Below are 23,022 nucleotides of genomic sequence, written 5' to 3' on the forward strand. Positions count from 1 at the left end.
GCACCATGAAAGACGAGCTGGACGTCCTCGTGTCTTCTGAGGGAAGAGACACCGGTTTGCCTACAGAGCTTAACATCGTCATATTTCACAGGAATTCTTCTTTCAAAACGCGTGACAGTCGAAAAGAAGGGAGACCATGACAATGCTTGTTCTTTTGACAGTTTCAAGTTGGTACATTTTATCAGCATGGTCAAACTCTAATGGCAGTTATGTCCAAAACGTCAGCAGCATCCAATCACTCGCTTCCGTTTGGGGAGGACCGATGACTTAATACATAAACCGTCAGAAAACAAGAAGGTGGTAACGAAATGATTAGCTAAAATACAATGGCAAAGATGATTCACTGGCAGAACTAAAGGTCCCTCAGCTTACATAATGCACAGCATTTGGGCAGCACTACTAAAAAAAACAACAACAACAACTAACCAAGCGGGTCAGGGAGGAAAGCGACTATATTAACAAATGCCATAAGAGGCATAATGTGATTAATACATCAATCAGTTTCTTTAATAATATGCATAATTCTAAAAGGGGGACGTTTTCTCAGCCCTGTTGGCATGGCAACACCAACGGCGCACGAACTTCAAAGCGTGAGGTGAAGCAGACAGAGACAGTGTGTAGAAACAGAGAGGACAGTAGTGTTGGTCCACAGAGACAGTGTGTAGAAACAGAGAGGACAGTAGTGTTGGTCCACAGAGACAGTGTGTAGAAACAGAGAGGACAGTAGGGTTGGTCCACAGAGACAGTGTGTAGAAACAGAGAGGACAGTAGTGTTGGTCCTCAGAGACAGTGTGTAGAAACAGAGAGGACAGTGGTGTTGGTCCGCAGAGACAGTGTGTAGAAACAGAGAGGACAGTAGTGTTGGTCCACAGAGACAGTGTGTAGAAACAGAGAGGACAGTAGTGTTGGTCCACAGAGACAGTGTGTAGAAACAGAGAGGACAGTAGGGTTGGTCCACAGAGACAGTGTGTAGAAACAGAGAGGACAGTAGGGTTGGTCCACAGAGACAGTGTGTAGAAACAGAGAGGACAGTAGTGTTGGTCCACAGAGACAGTGTGTAGAAACAGAGAGGACAGTGGTGTTGGTCCACAGAGACAGTGTGTAGAAACAGAGAGGACAGTAGTGTTGGTCCACAGAGACAGTGTGTAGAAACAGAGAGGACAGCATTTGGTATAGGGCCTGTGGCACCTAAACTGGTTGCCGGCGATTAACTGCAGACGATGTTGGCAGGATGCAGGACATGACGGTTGCTTCCCAAATGGTACCCTATACACCAGTGCTTCCCAACTACGGTCCTTAAGTACCCCCAAACTGTACACATTTTCATTGTAGCCCCAGTCAAGCACAGCTGATTCAACCTGTCAACTAATTATCAGGCTCTCATGGAGTTGAATCGGGTGCGCTTGTCCAGGGCTACAACAAAAACGTGTGCTGTTGGGAGTCCTCGAGGACCGGAGTTGGGAACCACTGTCCTAGACAGAGCTTATGATAACCCGTATGGCTGACATGTTTCGGAGAAGGCGTGTCCTGATCTACTCTCCTGTGCCCACTGGCTGCGCCCAGACAAGGATCAAACACAAATGAATGAATTGGGAAGAAAAAGTGACAAGTGACAGAAAAAGAAGAAAAAAATCGATTGAAATAATTATTATTCTTTGGGGAGGGTTGCCCTGTCCATTGCCACTTGTCTATTATTCCAAGTGAATACCTAACGAGGCTGGTTAAGAGAATGCATAGTTCTTTCCAAGCTGTCATCAAGGTAAATGGCAGCTACTAAGACAAAACCCATAACACGGAATAAACAAAAGAATAAATAAGGACATGGGTGTCTATATTGGGCTACAACTGCCCAGATGAATCCCCAGTCGTAGGGTTAACACCAGACACCGGTGCCCGGAAATCATCCACACAGACCACTTACAGGCACTTGGCTGATGTGGAAAAAAGTTGGCCATGTTAAAAACATCTGTTCAAACAGAAATAAGGTAAGGAGAAGACAGCTAGAACAGCGTAGTTGTGGTCGTTTACACAGTAATATAACCACACAAGCTATAACACATAATATAATAGTCCTATTTATCGTTATCGCTGCAATTCAGACAATTTATAGCTTTATCGATTTTATCCATAACGCCAAGCTCTACATGCGCGTGCGCGTGCACGCACGCGCGCACACACACACACACACACACACACACACACACACACACACACACACACACACACACACACACACACACACACACACACACACACACACACACACACACACACACACACACACACACACACACACACACACACACACACACACACACATACTTATCAGGCAGGCTTGGAGCGCATGGGAGAAAATGAACACATAATCAAATGACACACTGTCTCAGTGGGAGAGGACATTTAAAGAGCAGGCTGGCCATATGCCATCCACACAGTCGGAATCCCATGCTTTTCATCTGAAGCGCATAAAAAAGGGCATCTTTAAACTGTGCGCGAATGCTGAGACCGAAACAGGATTCCACACTCCAATCAACCCAAATCACCCTCCCAAATCAAAGGCAGCATTTAAATTTCCCTGCACACACCTTAACTGCCACGCTCTACTAGAAAAATAAATATCCCGCAATTACTCTGAAGCCGAGCTCGATAATGATTTCTCCATCTCAGGAGAGGGAGAGGAATGAAGGATGAAGAGGGGAAATCAAATCTAGCGGCGTTTAGTGGTGTGAAGGAACAACCTAATTGCAGCCGCTTCCACGCCACTGATGACCAGGGGGGCCAAAACAACGCCGCATCAGCTCAAATGGACAGTCAAATCCTGCCCTATAAACATGGGGAAACAAATGCACGGGAGCTACGAAGGGCTCCGATTGGCTCAACGTTGCCTTGGGCCCGCCCTGCCGGACGTGCCCGCCCTCCAATGGCGCGCCGACAGCTCAGTGAAACACTGAGGCACAGTGGAGGAGAACCGACTGCAGCACGGAAAGAGGAGGAGCAGGGCTGGAGAGAGAAGCCGAGAGGCGAGGCGAGCCCGCAGTCCCGTCCACACCCTCTCTCCCCAGCACTGCTCCGTGAAAAGGCACACTGCAAGGCATGTGTGGGTAAAAGTCCACTCAGAACCTCTGAGAACCTGCCCCTGGTGTCACGGGGAGCCAGCTGCTGAGCAGTCAGAGGGCAAAACGGCACCAGGCTCCCCACCATGGTGCAGGGCCGTGGCCAATCCCCCGTGCAGAAAGTCTGGGTCATCTGGAGGAGAGACATCCAGAGAGCCGAGTCTCAGACGTCACCCTATCCCCTGTCCTGGGGCACCACTGACCAGCGGGGCCCTCTTCCAGTAGTGAACAGGGCACCATTTGAGACTCCTCGTGAGACTCCCCCCCCCCCCCCCCGGGCGTCCCGGATGAATGGGTGACAGTTGGGACGAGCAGTGTTTTACACGCTGGCTCCGGGGTCAGCCGACAGGCCCGGTTAAAGCCCGGAGGTATTGTTAAATCAGTGGCACGTCAGCCCAGGCAAGTGTAAAAGGCATGGCTCCTGCACTGCAACAGATGTGCAGTGGGTGGCCTGATGTGTGTCAGTTCCATCTGCAAACGTAGTGGTCCATGTTGGGTGCAGTGGTACGACGTGCGAGGCAGTGAGCACCCTACAGTGGCTGTGAAGCAGTCGTACAGAACATTATGTGGTGTGTGTGTGTGTGTGTGTGTGTGTGTGTGTGCGCGTGTGTGCGCAGGGGCCCGTGCTTCTCGGATACCGTGAAGTGGACTTACAGGTAGACTGGAAGGCCTGTCGTCATGGTCGGGTTTTCCAGGAGTCATAGCAGACTGGCCCCTGTTGCCATGGCGCTCCTGTGACACCTCCTACACAGACAGGACAGGAGAGAGCCAGATAGGAGGGAACAGAGACACGCCGAGAGAGCCAGAGGGAGAGGGCGATCAAGGGAGGGGAGGCGATGGGAGCAAGAGGGAGAGGGCGATCAAGGGAGGGGAGGCGATGGGAGCAAGAGGGAGAGGGCGATCAAGGGAGGGGAGGCGATGGGAGCAAGAGGGAGAGGGCGATCAAGGGAGGGGAGGCGATGGGAGCAAGAGGGGGGGGGAGAGAGAGAGAGAGAGAGGTCAAAAGACAGAGCGAGGGCGAGAGTGTAGAACAGAGATAAGAGGTAGAGAGAGTTAGGAGGGTCTGCAGGGAGATGAAGTGAAACAGAAATGTACTTCCTCAGCCTAATCCATTTCTGCTGACTAGTGAAATGACCCCCACACCCTTATGAAGGCCAGTGTCATGATTCTCACTCCGGTTGGGTTAACGGGACCCCACGCACACACGCACGCCCCTGTGGATGACAGACACACAGCGGTGGTCTGAGCAAACAGCACAGAGCCTGGGCCAGGTTACGGAAAAAAAAAAACACGGGTATTACAACGCTGTGTTCAAAACTGTAAACACTGACTTGAATGGCAACAACAGCGCATTTCAGTTAAGTACTGGAGATGGGCAGATGCCTACAAGCAGAAAATAATAATGAAAAATGCCTTTAATCCCAAAGAGCTAAAACATGTAGCGGAGGGAGGGATGATTTGTACTTTTTGTTTATGTAAATCAAACAGATTAGTATGAAGAGGTCTGCTGCCCTGTGACTCGGCGGATATTAAATCTTCTGTGGTTCATTTACTTTGCAGGATTTCCTCAAAATGACAGCCCATAATTTCCTTAGGTAAGCAAATACTTAGAAGGATAACTGGGGGGGGGGGTCCTGAAAAATATGACTGGGCTCTTCATGTCGATTCTTTTCTTTTCTTTTTACATGCTCATGTACACATGCTCAACTACAACGGCCCTCAAAAAAAACCCAAAAAAAACGGAGCCAGTTCACTGAGAACGCGAGAGCCCAGTTGAAGGAGGCGTGAGCAGAAAAGCAGCCTCTACCCAGGCTGTTGTTGCTAGGGCCACTAGCCTGGTGAGGGACTTCTGGACGAGGCCCGGCTGGTGAGGTTTATTCAAGTGGAGCGATGTGATAGCTGGGTCACGGCCAGGTCACACAAAGGACAGTGTTTACACTGTGAGGATGACATCAGCGGTCTGGCTCACGCGCGGCCCACATTGGGACAGCTGCTCCGGCATGATAAAGGCCACCTCCCCCGACGGACGGTGGGAGGGGGCGGGAGGGAGGGAGGGAGGAGAGGAGCGGGTCAGTGTCTGGGAGGGCCGCGCACAGGAAACGCATCATAGTGAAAATATGCAGCTACAGAGAGGGAGAGGGAGAATACACCCCCACCAACGAACAGATGTGTCTGCTTGAGTTCTGGAGACACACAGTATAACCGGGGTTCTGTAGAATTTACAGGCACAGTAGGACAACAAAGAAGAAGAAAAAATATATAAAGAAAAATGTGCAGAACTTCTCCATAATTTAATAACCTTCCCCGATAATTTGAACCGTTGGCACTATGTAATGTGCAGTAGTATTGTTCAAGCGCTTAGCTTTGCCAGGCTGGCAGACAGCGATGTTACACAAACCTTACACATTAAAGAGTACTCCGTTGCTTTTGAAAGGCTCTGCTGCGCATTAATGAAATATGTTCAGAGGGAACGTTTGAAGTGCGGCGAGGCAGTCGCACACCTCTCCAAAAAACACCACGTTAAGGATTTGAAAAGAACTCGTCCAGGGACGGTTGCACAGCACCCTATTCCCCATAGTGTCCTACATTTGACCAGGGACCCTTGGACTTGGGTCAAAACTAGTGCACCAAGTGTAACCGAGTGCAAATTGAGACGCAGAAGAACAGCTAGGCAGTTAGTCTTATTGACGGGCCCTTTATGGTAGCGATGTAAAGGAAACTACATCATAAGTGTTTGAGTCTTTGAACATTGAGGACTCGGGAAGCGTAAAAAAAAAAAAAAGAAAAGAGAAATTGTATTTGTATTCCCCTAAAGCAGCTTTTATTCAAGGGCTTAACACTACGTCATAAGCAGGCAGGCACCTTGTTCATAATTCATATCTCACTGCATTAAATCTCACTCCTTCAGCATGTGCCCCCCCCCAAAAGAAAAACCCAAACATTTTTCAATTGCCTGTTTTATAAAGATTTGATTGGCTATTCTCTGGCCAGCATGGGCCTGCCCTGCCTGGTGAATTGCTGGTCATTTTACATCCCGAGGGAAATGGACGTTCTCGCAAGCTTGAGCCTTTTCCATGAGCACGGACACTTAATCACCAGAAGAATTGTAGCGAATCATTTCCAGAATAAAACACTAATCAACATGCCGTCTGCGAGGGTGTGCTGTTACCATAGAGACGCAGACAATGAGTGTGGAAGGGCTGGCCGACCGGCTTTCCGTCTCTTCTGGTTAACTACAGGCCTTCATCCAGTACAACAGAGCGAGCAAAGAAAAGCTACCATTTACTTTAAAGCTGACTGTTAAGGCCAAAATCATCTTTACTGCTGACTATAATCTGACCTCCAGTCTAGCCCCATCGCAGCTTACAAAATGCTCCTTGGCTCGTCTGCATTACCACTCGCAGTGAGATGCTGAGGGCTTGGACCTTGGCTGCTGCCTTGATGGAGGATCTTTCCCGACTCCCCTAAACGGAGAGCGGTCTTCACGGAGACGAGGCCTGGCCTGCGGTCACATGGCTCGCGGCGGGGCGGTCAAAATGACGCCGCATTCCCTACATAGTGTACTGCTTCTGATCACTAAACCCTTGGGTTGACTGGAACGAGGTTTCTGGCGGAGACACAAACACTATCAATGAAAACCCACGTCGGAGGGGCCGCCTTTGTTCTCGCCTTTTCCGTTCTCCGGGCTCCAATGTATCGAGCGCACGCCCGTTTTCCCAGGGTGCAAGCCGGCTCATTGTCTCACCAAGACGACCCACACAAAGCTAATTAAGGCCGTCGGGGAGAAAGGAGAGCGACGGCGTCGCGGTGGGGGGGGGGACACAGATCAGAACGCCCCTCGTCACTCACACAGGGCCTGAGCTCTTTGATTAGGGTCAGCGTTGGTTGGAACACTGCGCGGCCGTGTCCCCACAGAACGTAGGAGCGACCCCATGTCTTGTTTGGCGGGCCCCCGACAGCGAATTCACGCTTTGTGTTAGCAGTTGAGCTTCATCATTACAGCCCCCTAGTTTCACAGTGAACACTGGTCTAACGAGCACAGAGGCGGCCATCTTGGGTCTTCGGTTGCAGGAAAGGAGCTGGGGCAAGCACGGGCTATTTCTCCCATTCTCCCAGTCAAAACAAAAAAAAAGAAAAAAGTGGAACAGGCTAATCTAAGAAGGAAAACATTCATCTGTCTAGCTGTCATCTGAAAGACACTGGGCATAAGACCGGCCAAGGGGTGCGGGAATAAACCCAAGTGTAGAGTTATGAGGACGGTGCATGAGGCAGCTCACCGCAGGCTGAGAACCAATGTCCTCAGATGTTACACAGGAAACCCCAGAGGATTTTGCTCAAGGTCAATTTCTCATTACTCCAGCCAGGCTGCACCGATACGAAAGAACGCTCGCTCTCCTCTAGCTGGGCATTTCTCTCTCAGAGCCTCTCCTCTCACCCAACGAGCCCCAGGTATTACATGGACAGTCGGGGTTTTCCCTTCATCCAAGGACAACCCGGCAGGTAACAATTCACCCGCTGAATACAAATGACTGCAGCCGACCTCCCATAAATATAAGCAGCCAAATCGCTGACTCAATAAAGATCCAGAGAGGCTGGACTTCATTAAAGCCGCAGGCCCTTTATGAGATCAAGGGTCCGCTTCCCAAACGGCATTCTAGTTACTACGTAGGGCGCATAAAGCCTTGATGAAAGTAGTGCAGCAGATAGGGAAAGTAATGTCTTTTGGGACACAGAAGTAGAGTCCAGATGGACCAGATACCGATGTACTCTAATCTCCAGAGAACAGAACAGATCCATTTTTAATGACTTGCTTTTTTTTGTTTGGGGGAAAAAGAGGAAAAACAGAGGCCACCCAAGTCCTCGGGCTGAGAATGATCCTGGAACTTAGACAATAAGTTAACCAATGTCCAAGAGATCCTGTGTGTGTGTGTGTGTGTGTTTGTTCATATGCTCATAGTACCGACACTGCTTCAGTCAACACATCCACAAACGGGGCTCTCCAGGGAGGACAAGGTCAGACCCAAGTGGCGGTGCATCGTGGGTATTTCCCGTGGGCTTACCTGCTGCGGCGGTGGGCGTGGCTGCACGTAGGGGGGCTGGGTGGGGGCGGCGGGCTGCTGCTGGGGAGGGCTGAAGTACGCCCCCTGGCCCTGTGGCTGGCAGAAACCGCCCTGCTGCTGCCCGTACTGGGCCGCCACCTGCTGAGAGAGACAGGTCCACGTCAAGCCGGACGCCACACGGAGAACAACCCCCGAGGACACACGACGCCTGCCGGCGCAAAGACGTCGTGCCTCTCCCCTCGCGGGTAAAAGGAGCGCCAGCACAGAGTCGCGTAACAGTTCAACCGCGGTGCCCAAACCTATCGACGCGTTCCCGCGCGGGGCCCTAACCATTTCAGGGCGAGTGCGAAGGCCCGCAAAGTTACCGGTCGTTCTCCGTACTTGGGTTGAGTAACAGCCCAGAGAGACGTGCCGGACCTCTGAGAACGGGGGAGGGGCTGATACACTCCAAAATGACCACCCTAACCCCTATTCTGTTCATTGAGCAGTCGTTCGGGCCGACCGGGCACTACAGAGGGAGCAGGGGGACACTTGGGACGCAGCCAGAGATTTTCCCTCCATTCATCTGGAGCAAAAGTTTTACATCTCAGCTTCTGGAGAACAGCTGGCTCATCCAGACTCCCTCCGGCTCATCTGCTGGGAGACTTACGTTCGGCAGCTAGTGTCCAGCATGTCTTCAGAAAGAAAAAAGTGCAATTTATACTAGGCCAACCTCTCTTAAATGTCTGTGGGTGTGTGTGTGTGTGTGTGTACATACATAAACCAGCAATGGTCATCTCAAAATATTTACCATCACTCATCATCTCAAATTTTGTTTTATTGTAATTTCTGATTTCTACCACCTTAACAACAACACAGTTGCTTCATGTGTTAAAATGTTCCATCAAGCAACTTCACTTCAGGACACTGGGGTTAGTGGAAACACCTAATAAAATAACATCCATGTATATACACACACATACGTGGCTTTGTGATTAATACCTAACCTTTAATAAAACATAGGTATATTAATAAAAGTAGGTATATCAAACTGGCATTTTGGTCCAGTCCGTGAACCTGGATTTGATTGGCTGTACTAGACCAATCAAAACTGAAAGTGTTACAATTTGGCAACAGGGGGCAGAGTTCAGCATTTAATATTCTATAAAATATTATACTACATTTCACTATTAAACCTTAAATCAGAGTATGGCAGTGGTACATGTAAACAAATGTTGGGGGGGGTCCAAACCTCCGGCGCTACACCTCCAGTAGGCCAGTGCTCTTCGCAAATGACAACTGGTTTCAACTGTCCTGGGCAGGAAAAGCTTTCAAATGTTTGCATGTTGCGTTGGTATGGCTGTCAGGGTTAAGCATACACAGACCAAAATCACTTTCTTGTTCTAGTTATTAGGACACCACCTTGAACTGGGGTTGTGTGTTTTATATTCATCAGAAGATTGACGCTTCTTCTTCGGCCGGAATAGAGTTAAAAAATTCTGCACTTGAAGTAGTTTGAATATGAACTCATATTCAAACTTGGAATCAAAAAGGCTGCCCAAAAATAACATACTTGCTTTGATGGAGAGTATTTTGATGGCTGATTTTTTTTGCACAAATTCCCATCAGCCAGATTTTAGATGTGTCCATGTAAACAAGATTAAGGAAACCATTAGTCTTGCTGAGCATGTAAACATTTTAATCAAACCATTAAATTCAATTGAACTATCCACAATAATGGCTGAGTTCACGTAACCACGCTCAATGACTAAACACTAAATCCAAACAAAACACTAAACGGGTCAATCTATGAAATACCATTGATTACGCTTAACAGCAATCTGTGCAAACGTCACAAATCGAACACTAACATTGCCTCAAGTGCTTCCTAAATGTCACCATGATCAAGTTAAAGAGCAGTCTACTAAAAACCAGAGGGGAGTCATTTCTTACACAAATAAGACGAACACTTGAAAAATAGCAAAAGTTATTTTAGGTGTCCTGACTACACTATGGGTTTCCTCTGTGGGTCCTTTGTGTAAAATCTTTGATGGAGCTCAAATGTATTTCAGTAGATCAAATAAACAGGATGCCTGAGAACCTACAGGAGACACAGTTTCCGTGAGAATGATGACAAAGAAAGATGGACGACAGAGGAAGATGCTCCCCCAAAACGGTACCCCGTTTCCTACAGCTCATTAATCAGAGCCCATGAGAAGTTGGTCAAAAGGGCCCATGGACACCTGGGTAACCTGCATTCATTAATTATTACAATTTGTACTCACCCAGCACAGCCACAATAGGACTGGCTGCCCCTAAGAGCCTGGTTCCTCTCAAGGTTTCGTCCTAAGTTTTTGCCCTAAAATAAATGTGATTGATTGGTACAGAGTAACATATAGAATTACAGCCCTGAGACCTGGTCAAAAATAGTGCACTACAGAGGGACCCGGGTGCCATTTGGGCCACTGTCCACAAAACATATCTGTCTGGGCAGAGAGCAAGGACACTGACGAGGAGGCCCATACCAAACACATGTCTGGCAGCGCAGCGCCGGGTTTTCCTCCAATCACATGGCTGTGTGCTCATCGCCCGGCCAGCCGTCAGCTCTCTAAGCCCTCAGGGCGTCAAGGCTGTTTTTCCACACATGAGCTCATCACTGTGGAACTGAGACACTGGTGTCTGGGAGTCTAACTTCACCTCCCCTGGCTCTGTGCTGCTCTCGCTGCCCCACTCTCTGCTCTCTCCTCTCGTCTGGGAGTCTTAATGCCCCCGCCCCCACCACCACCACCACCACCACCACCACCACCACCACCACCACCACCACCACCACCAGCTCTGCGCTGCCACTCCTCTCCTCGTCTTTCAGCCGGTGGGCTGTTTACAGACCTCGGTCTGAAGCAGGAGCACTGGGGAGAGACGCAGAGTCTCCTTTCCCCTCAGGGTTGGTTTAAGGCCGTGCCTTGCGTGATCCACAGAACACAGTCAACTCTGACCGCACATTACAGACACACTCGTAGAATCAATTACGATCGCAAGCAACCATGACGGAAACGTGGAGTTGGCAAATAAATACATTTTGCTAATATCGGTGGTTGTCAGGAATAAGGGATGGCAACAGCGACACAAAAAAAAAAAAATAACTAGTAGCAGTTTAATTCTATTTATGGAAAATGGCAACAATTCTAACGACTAATTGCGATAAAAATGCTATCCCCATATAACCCAGCCGCACTGAGTTCTCTCCGTCTCCACCGGAATCTGTCCTTCACTGCTCTCCACAAACATGTCACGCTAGATCGGTCCAGGCGTAGCAAAGAGCAGTGGCTTCCAGAATGTCCCGTCCTTAACAAAGTCTCAGTTCCTTTGGCAATTGCAATACATTCTGCAGCGAGCCTAAACACTGCGACCACGTCCAACGGGCCGCTTCACGAGGCGAGTGACTCAAACACCAACAACGGGGGGGGGGGGGGGGGGGGGGGTAGCTTAAAAACACAGCGGGCCAGGTGACTGGGACACCACAACACGGCCTGTAATCACATCACCATGGTTACAAACCCACAAAGAGGAGGTACGGACGACGCCAGCCGGATGTCGAAAATAGACACCACGCTCCCTCTCTAGTACATTACCAGGCCGTGGTGAAAGGTAGCAGTCGGAAAATAGCGCACTATACTGGGAGCGGGGGCGCCATTTTGGAGAGGTGACGTCGGATCGAAGCCGGCGGGCGGCACAGAGCAACGAGGGGAGGCCGGTGTGCGTAATCGCCTGAGGAAAATCCATTCCTAATTATCCTGAAATATTACGGTTGATCTCTGAACGGCATCTCCAAACACGGCCACGTCTGCCTCCCCCTGCCAAACGCCGACCGCCCTCGCCGCCCCCCTCACCGGATGTGTCCCAGTTTACATCCCATCCCCTATATACTTCCAAGACCAGGGCCAGTGGGGATCTCTTCAAAAGAATTGCACTGAAAAGGGGAATTGGGTGCTGTTTGGGAAAACCCCCACCACCACCCCCACCCCCACCACCACCAGGCCCGGCCATTTGGCCACTCCGACGGAGGAGAACACAATCAATATAAGTAGCACAGCGGGCCCCGGTGGCATCTGACGAGTTGAAACATCCAATTTCAGGTGGGATCTGTGAGGTAATAAAGCAGGTGTCTCGGGGGCCATCTGGGGCCCGGTGCAGATAGAAGTCATTACACGGTACCTCTCTCTCAGAGATGGAAAACCAAGCCGGGCTGCCAACGCTGACACAAAGAGGCCCAGGGTCAAACAGGGAAATACCGCCGCCGATTCCTAATGATGTAACGGTTGTCTTCCGCCGGCGTGGTGATTACATTTTCTGCGGGCAATACAATTTCCTGTTTCCATGGCTAGTGAGGTGAATATTTGGCACAGGGTTCCCGTCCCTAAACGTTTATCTTGACTACGCTGTCGTACGGCTCGATGACGGCACTTACGTCTGCAGTGATTTAGACTAAAACAGAGCTGTGAAATATCAGACACCTCTCCGATGAACATGGGAATAACATGGGAATAACATGGGAATAACTCCGGTTTTGTCTCTATGACATTCAGAATCTCAGCGACAACCTAAATCCCAGGAGTCACAGAAATGTGACAAACTCTACACAATGTTACTGCAGCTCCGGATTAAATCTAATCATGTTCTGTTAAAGGATACCTATAATTAAATCCAGTATTTCATTCAAATCATCCATTCGGAAAGCAGGTGGACTGCCTAAACACACGGGGAAGTGGGACATTTTGTTTTGTAATAGCCTTGCTAAAGAAAATGGCAAGAGAACTAGAACGTGCCGGAATGACCTTCAACCAAAACAACATTTTCACCCAAACGATAATGAGGGGGGGACACTTGAAACGTGAATACGGGGGGGGGGGGGGGGGGGGTCCCCTGGGAGGAAGGGTTGGCTGACCCTTTTATCCAGTGTGACTTACAGTCGGAGTCGACACGGCATCATCAGACACGCTGTCATCTCGGCTTCAGCGTGCATCGTTCATGCTGTGCGTAAGTGAAGGAAAAGGATTGTTTCAATTCTTGGTCTCGTGTGGCTTTAGAGTGACAGCGCTGCTGGCACGGCGTCGGTAACGGACACCGTAAGACGTGGCCAGTGTCACCAGACCCAAGGTGCCTCGGACTGCCAGGAAAAACAGGCCGGGTGCCTGCGAGCACCACACACAGCCGTTGCCTTCGAGGCCAAAGTGGCGGGGAACAGAAAGCTGTTACCCATTAATATCGAATTGGGTTCCCTTTAATATTCCTGTCATCAGAAGAGTAAGAGAGGGAGCGAACGGGGCTGGGGGGGGGGGGGGGGGGGACACTGTGCAACAGATAAGCAACTACAGACAGGCCTCTTAAATTAGAATGTACACTGTGAGCACAGGTGCTCCCCACTTCTAAATCTGTTAGGAGCACCTCACGCGATTCAGGAGCACCAGGATAAATAGTCATTATGTTGACACGAACCGTCTGTATTGAGTCCAAGTGAATTCTAACGACTCTGAAGCACACTATGCCCCAGAAACCAACATGTGTAACACGCAAAGCCATTTGTTGACGACAAAAAGCCAAGATGGAAAAAAAAAAAAGAAAAAGAACACACGCCAAACAGAGAAGATCGTGTTCCTGCACGACTGCAGTGTGCACACTCCGCACAAAAAAAATGACTGCTGAGACCAACTGAAGCCCTTAATTACGACCGACGGAACACGCTACGTCAGCAGCCTGTTCCCACGTGCCTCCGTCAGGCCGTATATGGTGGTGGGGGGGGGGGGGGGTTAGAGCCAAACCCAGTGGTACGGGGCTAAATATAGCGGCAGTGCGGTCTGACTCCGTACCCAGAATAGCCTGACCCGGCCCAGTCTGTCCTGGGCCTCGCCCACGCTTCTCTGCTCGGACAACCGTGCTGCACATCAACAGCTTTCTCACCCTCACAGGCCTGTCCTCCCGGGGGGGGGGGGGGGTCCAGAATTATGCCGTGCTACCTACCAGGCACCGCGGTCACCAAGGGTCATTATCCAGGGGTCACCAATAAAAACAAAATGCTTCAGAAACAAGCATTCTGTGCCCCAGAACAATGACCTTCAATGTTTGTCATTTTTATTTTGTAGATAATACATTTGTAAATTTGATTGAAAAAAATATGTAAAAGCTCTATATTAATTAAATAGTATAAATCTAAAGGGTAACAGTGAATTTTCTACAAACGAGGTTGTGCATCAACTCATTTTGCTTGATCTTTGAGGTTTCTGGCTGGGTTAATTGGGCAAGTAGTCAAAATAGGCTCTGACAAAACTACATCTATTAACTGAGAAATCCACATGGTTAAAACAGTTTTGCTGGATCAATGAAATACAGGAAATATGTTGCTTGAGCTAATATAGGCTAAAACACTTGTGTTCTGAGCCACAAGTAACCTTAGAGAAATGTCAGGAAGTTGCCAGGAAAGTTACCCAAGATGCACAGAGACCGATGCTAAAAGAAAAAACTAATCTTTTTAAGATGAGTAATACATTTGCAGTAGTTGCATTACAAATTGTCCATACTGAAAGAAGCAGAACATGATTTGGCCACAGGTTGTAAAAGTGGCGCCCTCGAGCCAAAAGGGGTTCCTGCAGTTGGTTTATTCTATGTGCTGACATCTCATCCAAACCACTCACTATCAAAATTGGAATTTCATAGCTAACGGAGGTGTGATAGTGATTCTAAATTACGTAAATATACACATCATATTAAACATCTACTCCTACTGGGATTATTAATTATTTTGGTCATCAAAAAAGTCCCACTGCGTCTTTCAAAGTACCACCTGGGTAATGACGCTGACATTTTGCACTCCTGTTTCCTGGGTCACACAACAGGTGTCATCTGGACTAATAGGGAACAAGTTGTCGTATTGGGACGCGGCCAAGGACAGGAAAGCACACAGACCCATGTCCTGAAGAGACAGGCCAGCAGGCTAAAGCTTTTTTTAACCCGCAAGGCGATTGCTATTCAAAACCCACAAAACTCAGAAGAGCCCTCTGCCTTTCCGTCACTGGTAAAGAGGCGTTCACCACTGCAGTTTTGAGTAAAAGAGAACGCGCGGAAAGTACCGATTGCTAACAAGTGTGCTGAGAAGCCAACATCGGAGACTTATCGGAGGACATACCTGCTGCTGTTGAGGATACTGCATTCCACTCATGCCCATCTGACCCCTCCCGGGCATTCCCATTGGATAGCGGTGAGGAGAAGGCGATCCGTATGGCTGGCCAGGGTAGGACCCGCCCCCGCCCTGCTGTTGCTGCGAATAAGGGTTGTTGCCCATGCCATAGAGCTGAGAGCGCTTCATCGCCATGGCGTCCATAGGGGGCACCTAACACAGAAGTTTGAAATGGTTAGGCATAACATCAGATTTAAGCATAAATTCAACAATAATCTAAAAGTATTAAATGTAACAAAATGTATTCATCAATTTGTAAAGAAGTTTAATGGGGAACATCTCAGGCACAATGTTAATAATACTGGAAAAACAAACTGGCTTGTATTTATGCTAGCAGTACCATAAAAAGTCTTACATATGACCCCAAATGCAGTGAGATTTTTACATTGGCAGGTACAAAGAAATCCAAAATGAATCAAGTGAAAAAACATTTTTTTGAGTCATATAAATGCCAGCTCTTGCATTTTCATATTCAAATACCTAGAATTTGATGATTTTTTTTATCACCATACCCAAAACAATGGGTTCTCATTTTTCATTCACAATTATAAAGAAGACTAACGCAGCACAGTCCAATCACAAATAACAATACTCACACACTAGTATGACACCTGCCCAATTTTAAATTCTCATTGCCTTGCAACTACCAAAAGTCATTTTGATTTCTCAATACATGGCATCTCTCCATCACTAGTGCCCTATCAAACTGGTGTGAGGTTGGCAGTCACTGATTGAAGGGTTGGCAAAGACATCCAGTCTGTGTCATCAAGTGGTTTGGGAGTCAGGCTATTCAAGAGGTTTGGCTTCAGGCCAATTGAAGCAGCACTTACAGAAGATGTGAGCATGCCTTGCAAGGCTATTTTAAATGAGCAGTCTTTGTGTCAGCAGTTATGGCTGGGAACACTGATGAAACACACACACACACACACACACACACGAATAATTAAATATAAAACATTCTGATGTTTTCACTAAAGCTCAGATGGGACTCTCGTCAATGAAAGAAAGTCTGGCAATATTCAACAAACAGACATTAATAAAAATTAAAAAAAATGTGACCATTTGCTAAATGTTCAAAACACATTAAGTCGTAGAGGGTACATTATTTTAGGAAAGATCAACTGGAGAAAATGGATTCAGATCAAAGAAGGATGGGAATTTAAAATGCAAACGGGTCAAGACGTTTTTTGTCCATGGCATTAGAATTCCTGCCTGCTGTAATCTACTGAAGTTGCAATGAATCAACACATTTTCGAAAAGAAAAACCAGCATTTTCTTAACATGTAAAGGAAAGGGCTAGCAGTTTAAACCGTTAGGCCATTAACAGAAAGGCTGCTGGTTTGAATCCCCAGGACTACAAAACTAAGAATATGCTGTGCCATCAAGCCAAACCCCAAACCGGAATTGTTCCGATAACTTGCTTATGTTAAAAGTGCCTGCTTAGATGACTAAAATGTATGTGTTAATAATGAATGCAAAAAAACTATGCAGAATATAAATATTTATATGTATTTACTTGTACGTTTCTTAAAAAATGAATGATATGCACTAGCATCCTCTACCACTCAGATTTTCCACTGTTACGTTTTTTGACCGAATAGTGGTAAGTGGTAAAAATTTGTTTGCCATTTTGTACCCATTGCCTGATTAATTTGGGTCAGCAACCAATTTGTCCCCTCTTCTGTAAGTTATTTCTCTTTTCCCATGGTGACAGATGACAAATCTTATATTTCATACCCCATTGAAACAGGAAGCCACGGAAAGAACACAGTTCCCTTCGACTGACATGTTTTTATTTTGTAGAACGTCCTAGAGATTTGTTAGATCGTATTTATAAGAATCCTCAAGGGTACCAGTGAAATGTTGAGACATCTTTGACAGGAAAAAAATATATAATTAATAATGAATTCATGGCAACCAGCTCAATTTGCAACCTCACTTCTCCCATTGCCAACAGTGCTACCATGAGTAGACAGTGGAGCAAAAGGGTCAAGCAAGGAACACCACTATGTCTAATTCACGTTTCTCAAGAAGCACAGCAAAACAAATACATCAACTGAAATGCATTTGAGAAGTAGAGGACTTTGTATTCACATACAGCCAACGGTAACGGGCACCGGAAACAAATAAAAATGCTATATGTTCTCTTAAATTACTGTTTCTGACTTTCTGATTACACCCAAAACCTTCAACACATCCAAATGATTATTCATCCAAGAGCAATGTACATTTAAGGCTGTTGTGCATGTTGGGTGTACTCAAATATTATTTAATAGGAAAAGACAGAATACCAGGGACAGCGCAAAGACAAGTGGAAGGGGGGGGGTAACCTACCGTCAAAATGCAGGATTTCTTCAAATATGGACCATGTGTATATTACGATGCAGAGTTATGAGAACACATTAGGAATAACACACTATTTGGGGATAATTTGGTAACAGGAGACTGGACAATTTGTCATTTGGGCACCTATGGTGACGTGAACAACTAAGGGAATTAACACTGTGTTCATTATATTGCTGACAGTGTAAGGTTTTCATTACCAGATACCAGGAGGACACCAAAGTGTGGTAAAGCAAGAAGATTACGTTTTCAGTATGAATGTAGAAAATCATATAATCAGACAGGAAACAATACAGGTTTTTATAACATAACATTAAAAGGTGCATTAGGCCTATATAAATGGTAAGTTAATGGTAAAATAGAAGTGTGGGGACACAAAACACGTCTTGCCCCTGATAATCGAATACTGGTTTATGCTCGGCACGCACGGTGGCTCAAATAAGATGCCGACACCCACCGCACTGTACATCGCACACCCCTCATAAGTACACAGCCATCTCAGAGAAGCCCTGAGCTCCACCAGAAAGAGATTTTAAATTGGAAACAGACAATTAATGTTATCATGCAATGAGATGTTTCCACCAATCAAACTGAATCGCGTCAAATTAAAAGTATCACTCCTGTTTTGCAGTGGTTTGCATATTATACGGACGCACTTCCTTGGTTCAACTTTATTTTTAAACACAGGCGCACAGATGTAAAAAAAAAAAAAAAAAAGTAAATGTAAAACATTGTGCAAGTGTCTGTGCTCCACTAACAAGCTCAGAATGTGGAAAAATGTGAGTAAAATAAATGAATGAGATTAAGTGTGTCAAAAATTCTACCCACAACAACAGTGTGTAAATTCGATTTTAACATGTTAACTTTGACAGCCCTAATAATAGCTGGATCATATGATGACCATGTTGTAGATGAGAGCCATCATCATAAAGCTATTTCTGTGTGTCTCTATCATCCTGGTTCTTCTGATGCTGCAAGATCCCTTTGATTAAAGTCTGAATGAGAGCGAACTGCTAGAGAAAACAGGACACGTCCTCTTTAATAAGCCTAATTTAAGATTCAATTACAATACCTCAGCGAAGATCATTGACTTCCAAATTAGACTTTTTTTTAACTATAGGCTTGTCAGTGACAGGGTCTCAAAGCAAGCTACAGACAGCAGGAATACACTGGTGAAGAAAAAAAACTAGCAGAAACTTTAATCTTCTGTGTAGTACAGCAGTTTACATATTTTACAAGACTTGTAACCAAAATACAGCAAAGACCACTTGTTGTAACATTTTTAGAAAGCCAGTTTAATGAAGGAATTCTTCCTTCCACTGATTACATTTACAATAGCCATTAATGCATTCAAAAACAGGTCGTTCTTGGCAGGTGATCACAGTGCAGGCCTGAAGAGAGAGGGAGGGTGTGTGTATGTGTGTGTGTTGTTTTCCAGCTGCGGTAGCTAGCTGGCTGACAGGAACAGGCACATGGCTAATCTGCATGTGTGAAGGTCAGTGCTCAGCCACTATGGGAGGTGAGACCACATAATGGGCTCCTTGCCAAAAGACAGGATCAAATCACTAGATAAAAGATGTCAAGTCATGAGAGTGTCAGCGCTAAAATTACACATTGTAAACAGCACACAATCCTGATTACTACTGCACACTCCAGTCATTTACTGTAGGAACAAATAAATAAAGTGTAGAAACCAACAGCATAGGTAACTCTGTTTACATCAGAAAATATAATACACACTTGATAGGTGGGTGGGGAGAACCAATCAGGTGCAAGATTGTGAACAAGGGAGGTAGCTATCCAATTTAGGTCAAATTCTCTTCTTTGAAAACTTTTTAAGTGCCCTTGGAAGTCAAACCTGGACACCTAGCAAGGCCTCTACCCCTCATGTCTAATATTTTCGGTAATGGAATACACTGGTCAGCTTAAGCAACAGTAATTGTGGCAGCCCGCTAACCATTCAGTTATATATTTTGATTGAAACACATCCGAACGTGGTTGGTAACTAGCACTAGCTAGCTATTCCTTTGGTAAGTCGTTACGAACACAATACGTGCGAAGGAGCACATCTTGCAACAGGAAAGCGCGAGGCCCTTAAACTGGTGGTGAAACATCAACTTGCAATTGTAGATCATTTGATTGATTTGTATGATAGCTAGCTTGCTAAATACCAACAAACTATGCCTAGCATACCTCGTAGCTAAGAATCGTGTTGGTTTAACGTTGGACCACTTTAGTATCTATTTCACATCAACGGTTGCACACATCCTGTGCTAGCAACCATTAGCTAGTCAGCCTTGCTAGCTAGCCATTTTGAGCAAGCTCAACATTCGAAGGGTAATCGATATTTTTCACAGTGCGCCCAGTCAACACATTTATAGATAACCACTATATTTTGTTTTATTATTATGTGAATGCATACATTTTACATGGTTCAAACTACACAGTAGGTAACTTACGTTTGAAATGTTGGACCACAGACCAGACTTGAGAAACGTACTTGGGAAGTAAGCGAATCGAAACGGATGATTCTGGTTCACACCAGAAGTCACCTTGGACATAAAAATAAACTACCAACTAAAACAAAACCACTAGTCAACAGCCCGTGCAGTTGGTGAGATTTTGAAGGGTAACTCTGGGTCTCATTTCGCCAGCATGTTTACAGATTCTACAGTATAATTGGTATAACTAAGGTACATAACCCGTCAGACTCGTTGAGAAAACCTTGTCCTACTGGCAGCGCTAGCTAACAAATTAGCACTGCTAACTTGACTGTCTGACCACAGCTAAATTAACTAGACAATCCACACTGGAAATGTTAGTTACAGTTCGGTCATTAAGTAGAAAGTTGCAAATGGGAATTGTATTTACCTGTGACCTGCCGCTTCCCTGTCCGTTGTTTCCAGGGCTCATAGCAAGATTTCTTTGTTGTCCTCCCCAACCATGAGTAGCTGAACCGTATTGGGAGCTTATGTCTTTAGTCAGCCCCATGCTTGATTGTTGTTGTTGTTGAGCAGAGGGATTAGTGTAATCTTGATAGCCAGTGCCATAACCCCGCATCACAGGGCTCGGAGATGTCAGTAGCTGGTTCAGAGTTGGGGTGGCCCCTGAAGGATGCTGCCGACTTTGCCCTGGAAATCTCTGAAACCCTCCAACATTAGCACCAGAAGAGGCAGCAGCCATGGCAGCTTTGCTATGATTAGTAGCAGCGGTGTTGCTGCCTGGGCCCATCATGTTGTTCCCCTGCCGAGTGGGACTCATCATCCCATATCCACTGTTACCATAGCCAGGTCGGTAGTTCGGGTAGTGATTGTACGGGTTGTTGTGGTACCCTTCGTGAGAGTTTTGAGGGACTTGATCCATATTATTCTGTTGTACCGAATGCATTATCCCAGACCCTGGGCTTTGTTGTCCGCCATGTTGATCAAAGCTAGGCCCTCCTCTTCCATTCCCATAATAACTATTAAACTCCGAAACCGAGCTGTTCCCACTTTGGGACAGGTTGATGTTATTAGTTGGTCCCAAACTGGCGTGGTCGTACCTGCTGTCCATCCGTTCCTCTGTTTTGCCCGGTTGGTCCTCCTCACTTTTACTGAGCATTTGCTGCTGATGGCGTTCGACCTGATTAACTAAAACTACATTTTCTTTTCCTCCATGTTGGCGATTTCCACTTTCTCCTCCATGTATCGACTGCTGGTTGTTGTGAATTTGGCGTTGTTGGTGCTGAATGAATTGGTTGAATGGCTGTTGCGACTGTTGCTGTGGTGTGTGGTGGTACGATGGAGGATGATCCCCGACACCAACATGTTTCACTTTATGACTCGCAAGCATTCCCGTCTCCATACTCCCCGAACTCATACTAGAATTTGAAGTCGCAAAAGACGTCGATCTAGAATCTCCAATTTCCTTCTCACGTTGATTCGAATTGTTGTTTGCAGGAACAGCTCGAGCTCTGCTGTTCGGGTTCAATTCATGGTGATGGCGTTCTACATTATTCATAGCATGAACGCTAGTCCCATTTCCTACCCCAAGCACAGCTCCACCAACTACTCCAGACTTGCCAGATTTCAAATCCTGACTCACGCTGCTAGCTAAATTAGACTTTTTCTTACCATTTGAATTTAGGGCTGTTGCCACTTGTGTAGCCATGATCAAGTTCACATATCAAGCAGAAAACCCAGTCGAGCTAGCTAGCTGGCTAGGTGTAGAAAAAAATAACAGAGGAAGAAGAAAAGCAGAACACGATAACTAGCCAGCTAACTAGCTAACGTTAGCGTAAAAGAAGAGCGTAAAACGGTATCGAATAGTTTACCATAATTAATAGTCTATGTTAGAACGAGCGCTCGTTGAAAGTTTCGATAAAGACAGGCATTCAACTTTTTTCTTTCATGTCTAACTAGCTAACCCGGATACAGGCAAAATGCCTTTTATCGCAAAGCCCTTTGGCCCAGCATGGCATCAGCGAAAACAGTAAGTGCTCAGAATCGAGAGGGCTCTAGGGCAGGGGCTGTGCTCGAGGGTTGGATGGCTGATGATTTCCTGGTCGGGGCGGGGCGATATTTTGCTGAGCAGAGGCATCCGCGCGCTAACCTCACAATCTATCTTTTTTTGTCTGTCTGTAAAAGCGTTGGTAAAAACCCAAGCAATGGGAATTGCCAGTTTGTATACACACATTTGAAAACAAAGAAATAGATAATTATCGGAGAATGAGAGGGGTAACAACAATGTCTCAGTTAATTTGGTATTCTTTTAATCCCTTATAGGTCTACCCTGAAACAGAGTTCCATGAATTAGAAAGTGATAGTAAGAGGGCTCATGTTGATTTCTTATTATGCCATAGTTCTTTTTACTAAATAAATTCCCCCATCTTCATCCATTATGTTGGGAACAATACCGTTTTATTCTCTATTCTATTGTGTTATTATTATAACAAGAATGTAAAGATAAACAGAGCAGTGAACAGGACATAAGAGAATGTCTGAGTGTATCTATGGCCCTAAATGAGAGTGAATATACATGAGCAAATATGTTAGTCTGTGTGTGTGCGGATGAGGGACTGACTCACTTGAGGGACTCGGTGGCATGTTCAAGGGGAAATCGGCTGGGACCTCCCCCAGCAACGGCAGCAGCAGCCCACTCAAGTCAAGCAGGGAAAGTGGGTCAGACAGAAAAGCCACAGAAAGCAACAGCACAGCTCCACAGGAACACACTGACACGACAGACCCTGTGTTGTTGTTTTTCACAGGGAAGGGAAAAGGCTACTCTAATAGTCTTTGTGAGCCAAATGCGAGCCTATTAC

At 46.5% G+C, this 23,022-nt stretch overlaps 1 protein-coding gene across 8 annotated transcripts in view; it reads right to left on the reverse strand.

Annotated features, from left to right (window-relative positions):
• arid1b (AT rich interactive domain 1B (SWI1-like)) overlaps positions 1 to 22,236 on the reverse strand; it is a 57,272-nt gene extending 35,036 nt beyond the window's left edge. For 2 of the 8 annotated variants that reach the window (XM_020056201.3, XM_013138601.4), the window contains exons 1-4: positions 20,595 to 22,235; positions 15,330 to 15,533; positions 8,174 to 8,314; positions 3,768 to 3,857 (exon numbers count right to left, since the gene is read on the reverse strand). In XM_020056201.3, the coding sequence (XP_019911760.3) occupies positions 3,768 to 3,857; positions 8,174 to 8,314; positions 15,330 to 15,533; positions 20,595 to 21,872 (1,713 nt within the window). In that variant the 5' untranslated portion in view covers positions 21,873 to 22,235. Of the gene's footprint in view, positions 1 to 3,767; positions 3,858 to 8,173; positions 8,315 to 15,329; positions 15,534 to 20,594 lie in introns of all 8 variants that reach the window. The other 6 variants (XM_020056199.3, XM_013138599.4, XM_020056202.3 and 3 more) reach the window with 6 other exon arrangements.
• Between the last annotated feature and the right edge of the window lie 786 nt (positions 22,237 to 23,022).

Source organism: Esox lucius, chromosome 18 (genome assembly GCF_011004845.1).
Source record: "Esox lucius isolate fEsoLuc1 chromosome 18, fEsoLuc1.pri, whole genome shotgun sequence".
Lineage (NCBI taxonomy): Eukaryota > Metazoa > Chordata > Actinopteri > Esociformes > Esocidae > Esox > Esox lucius.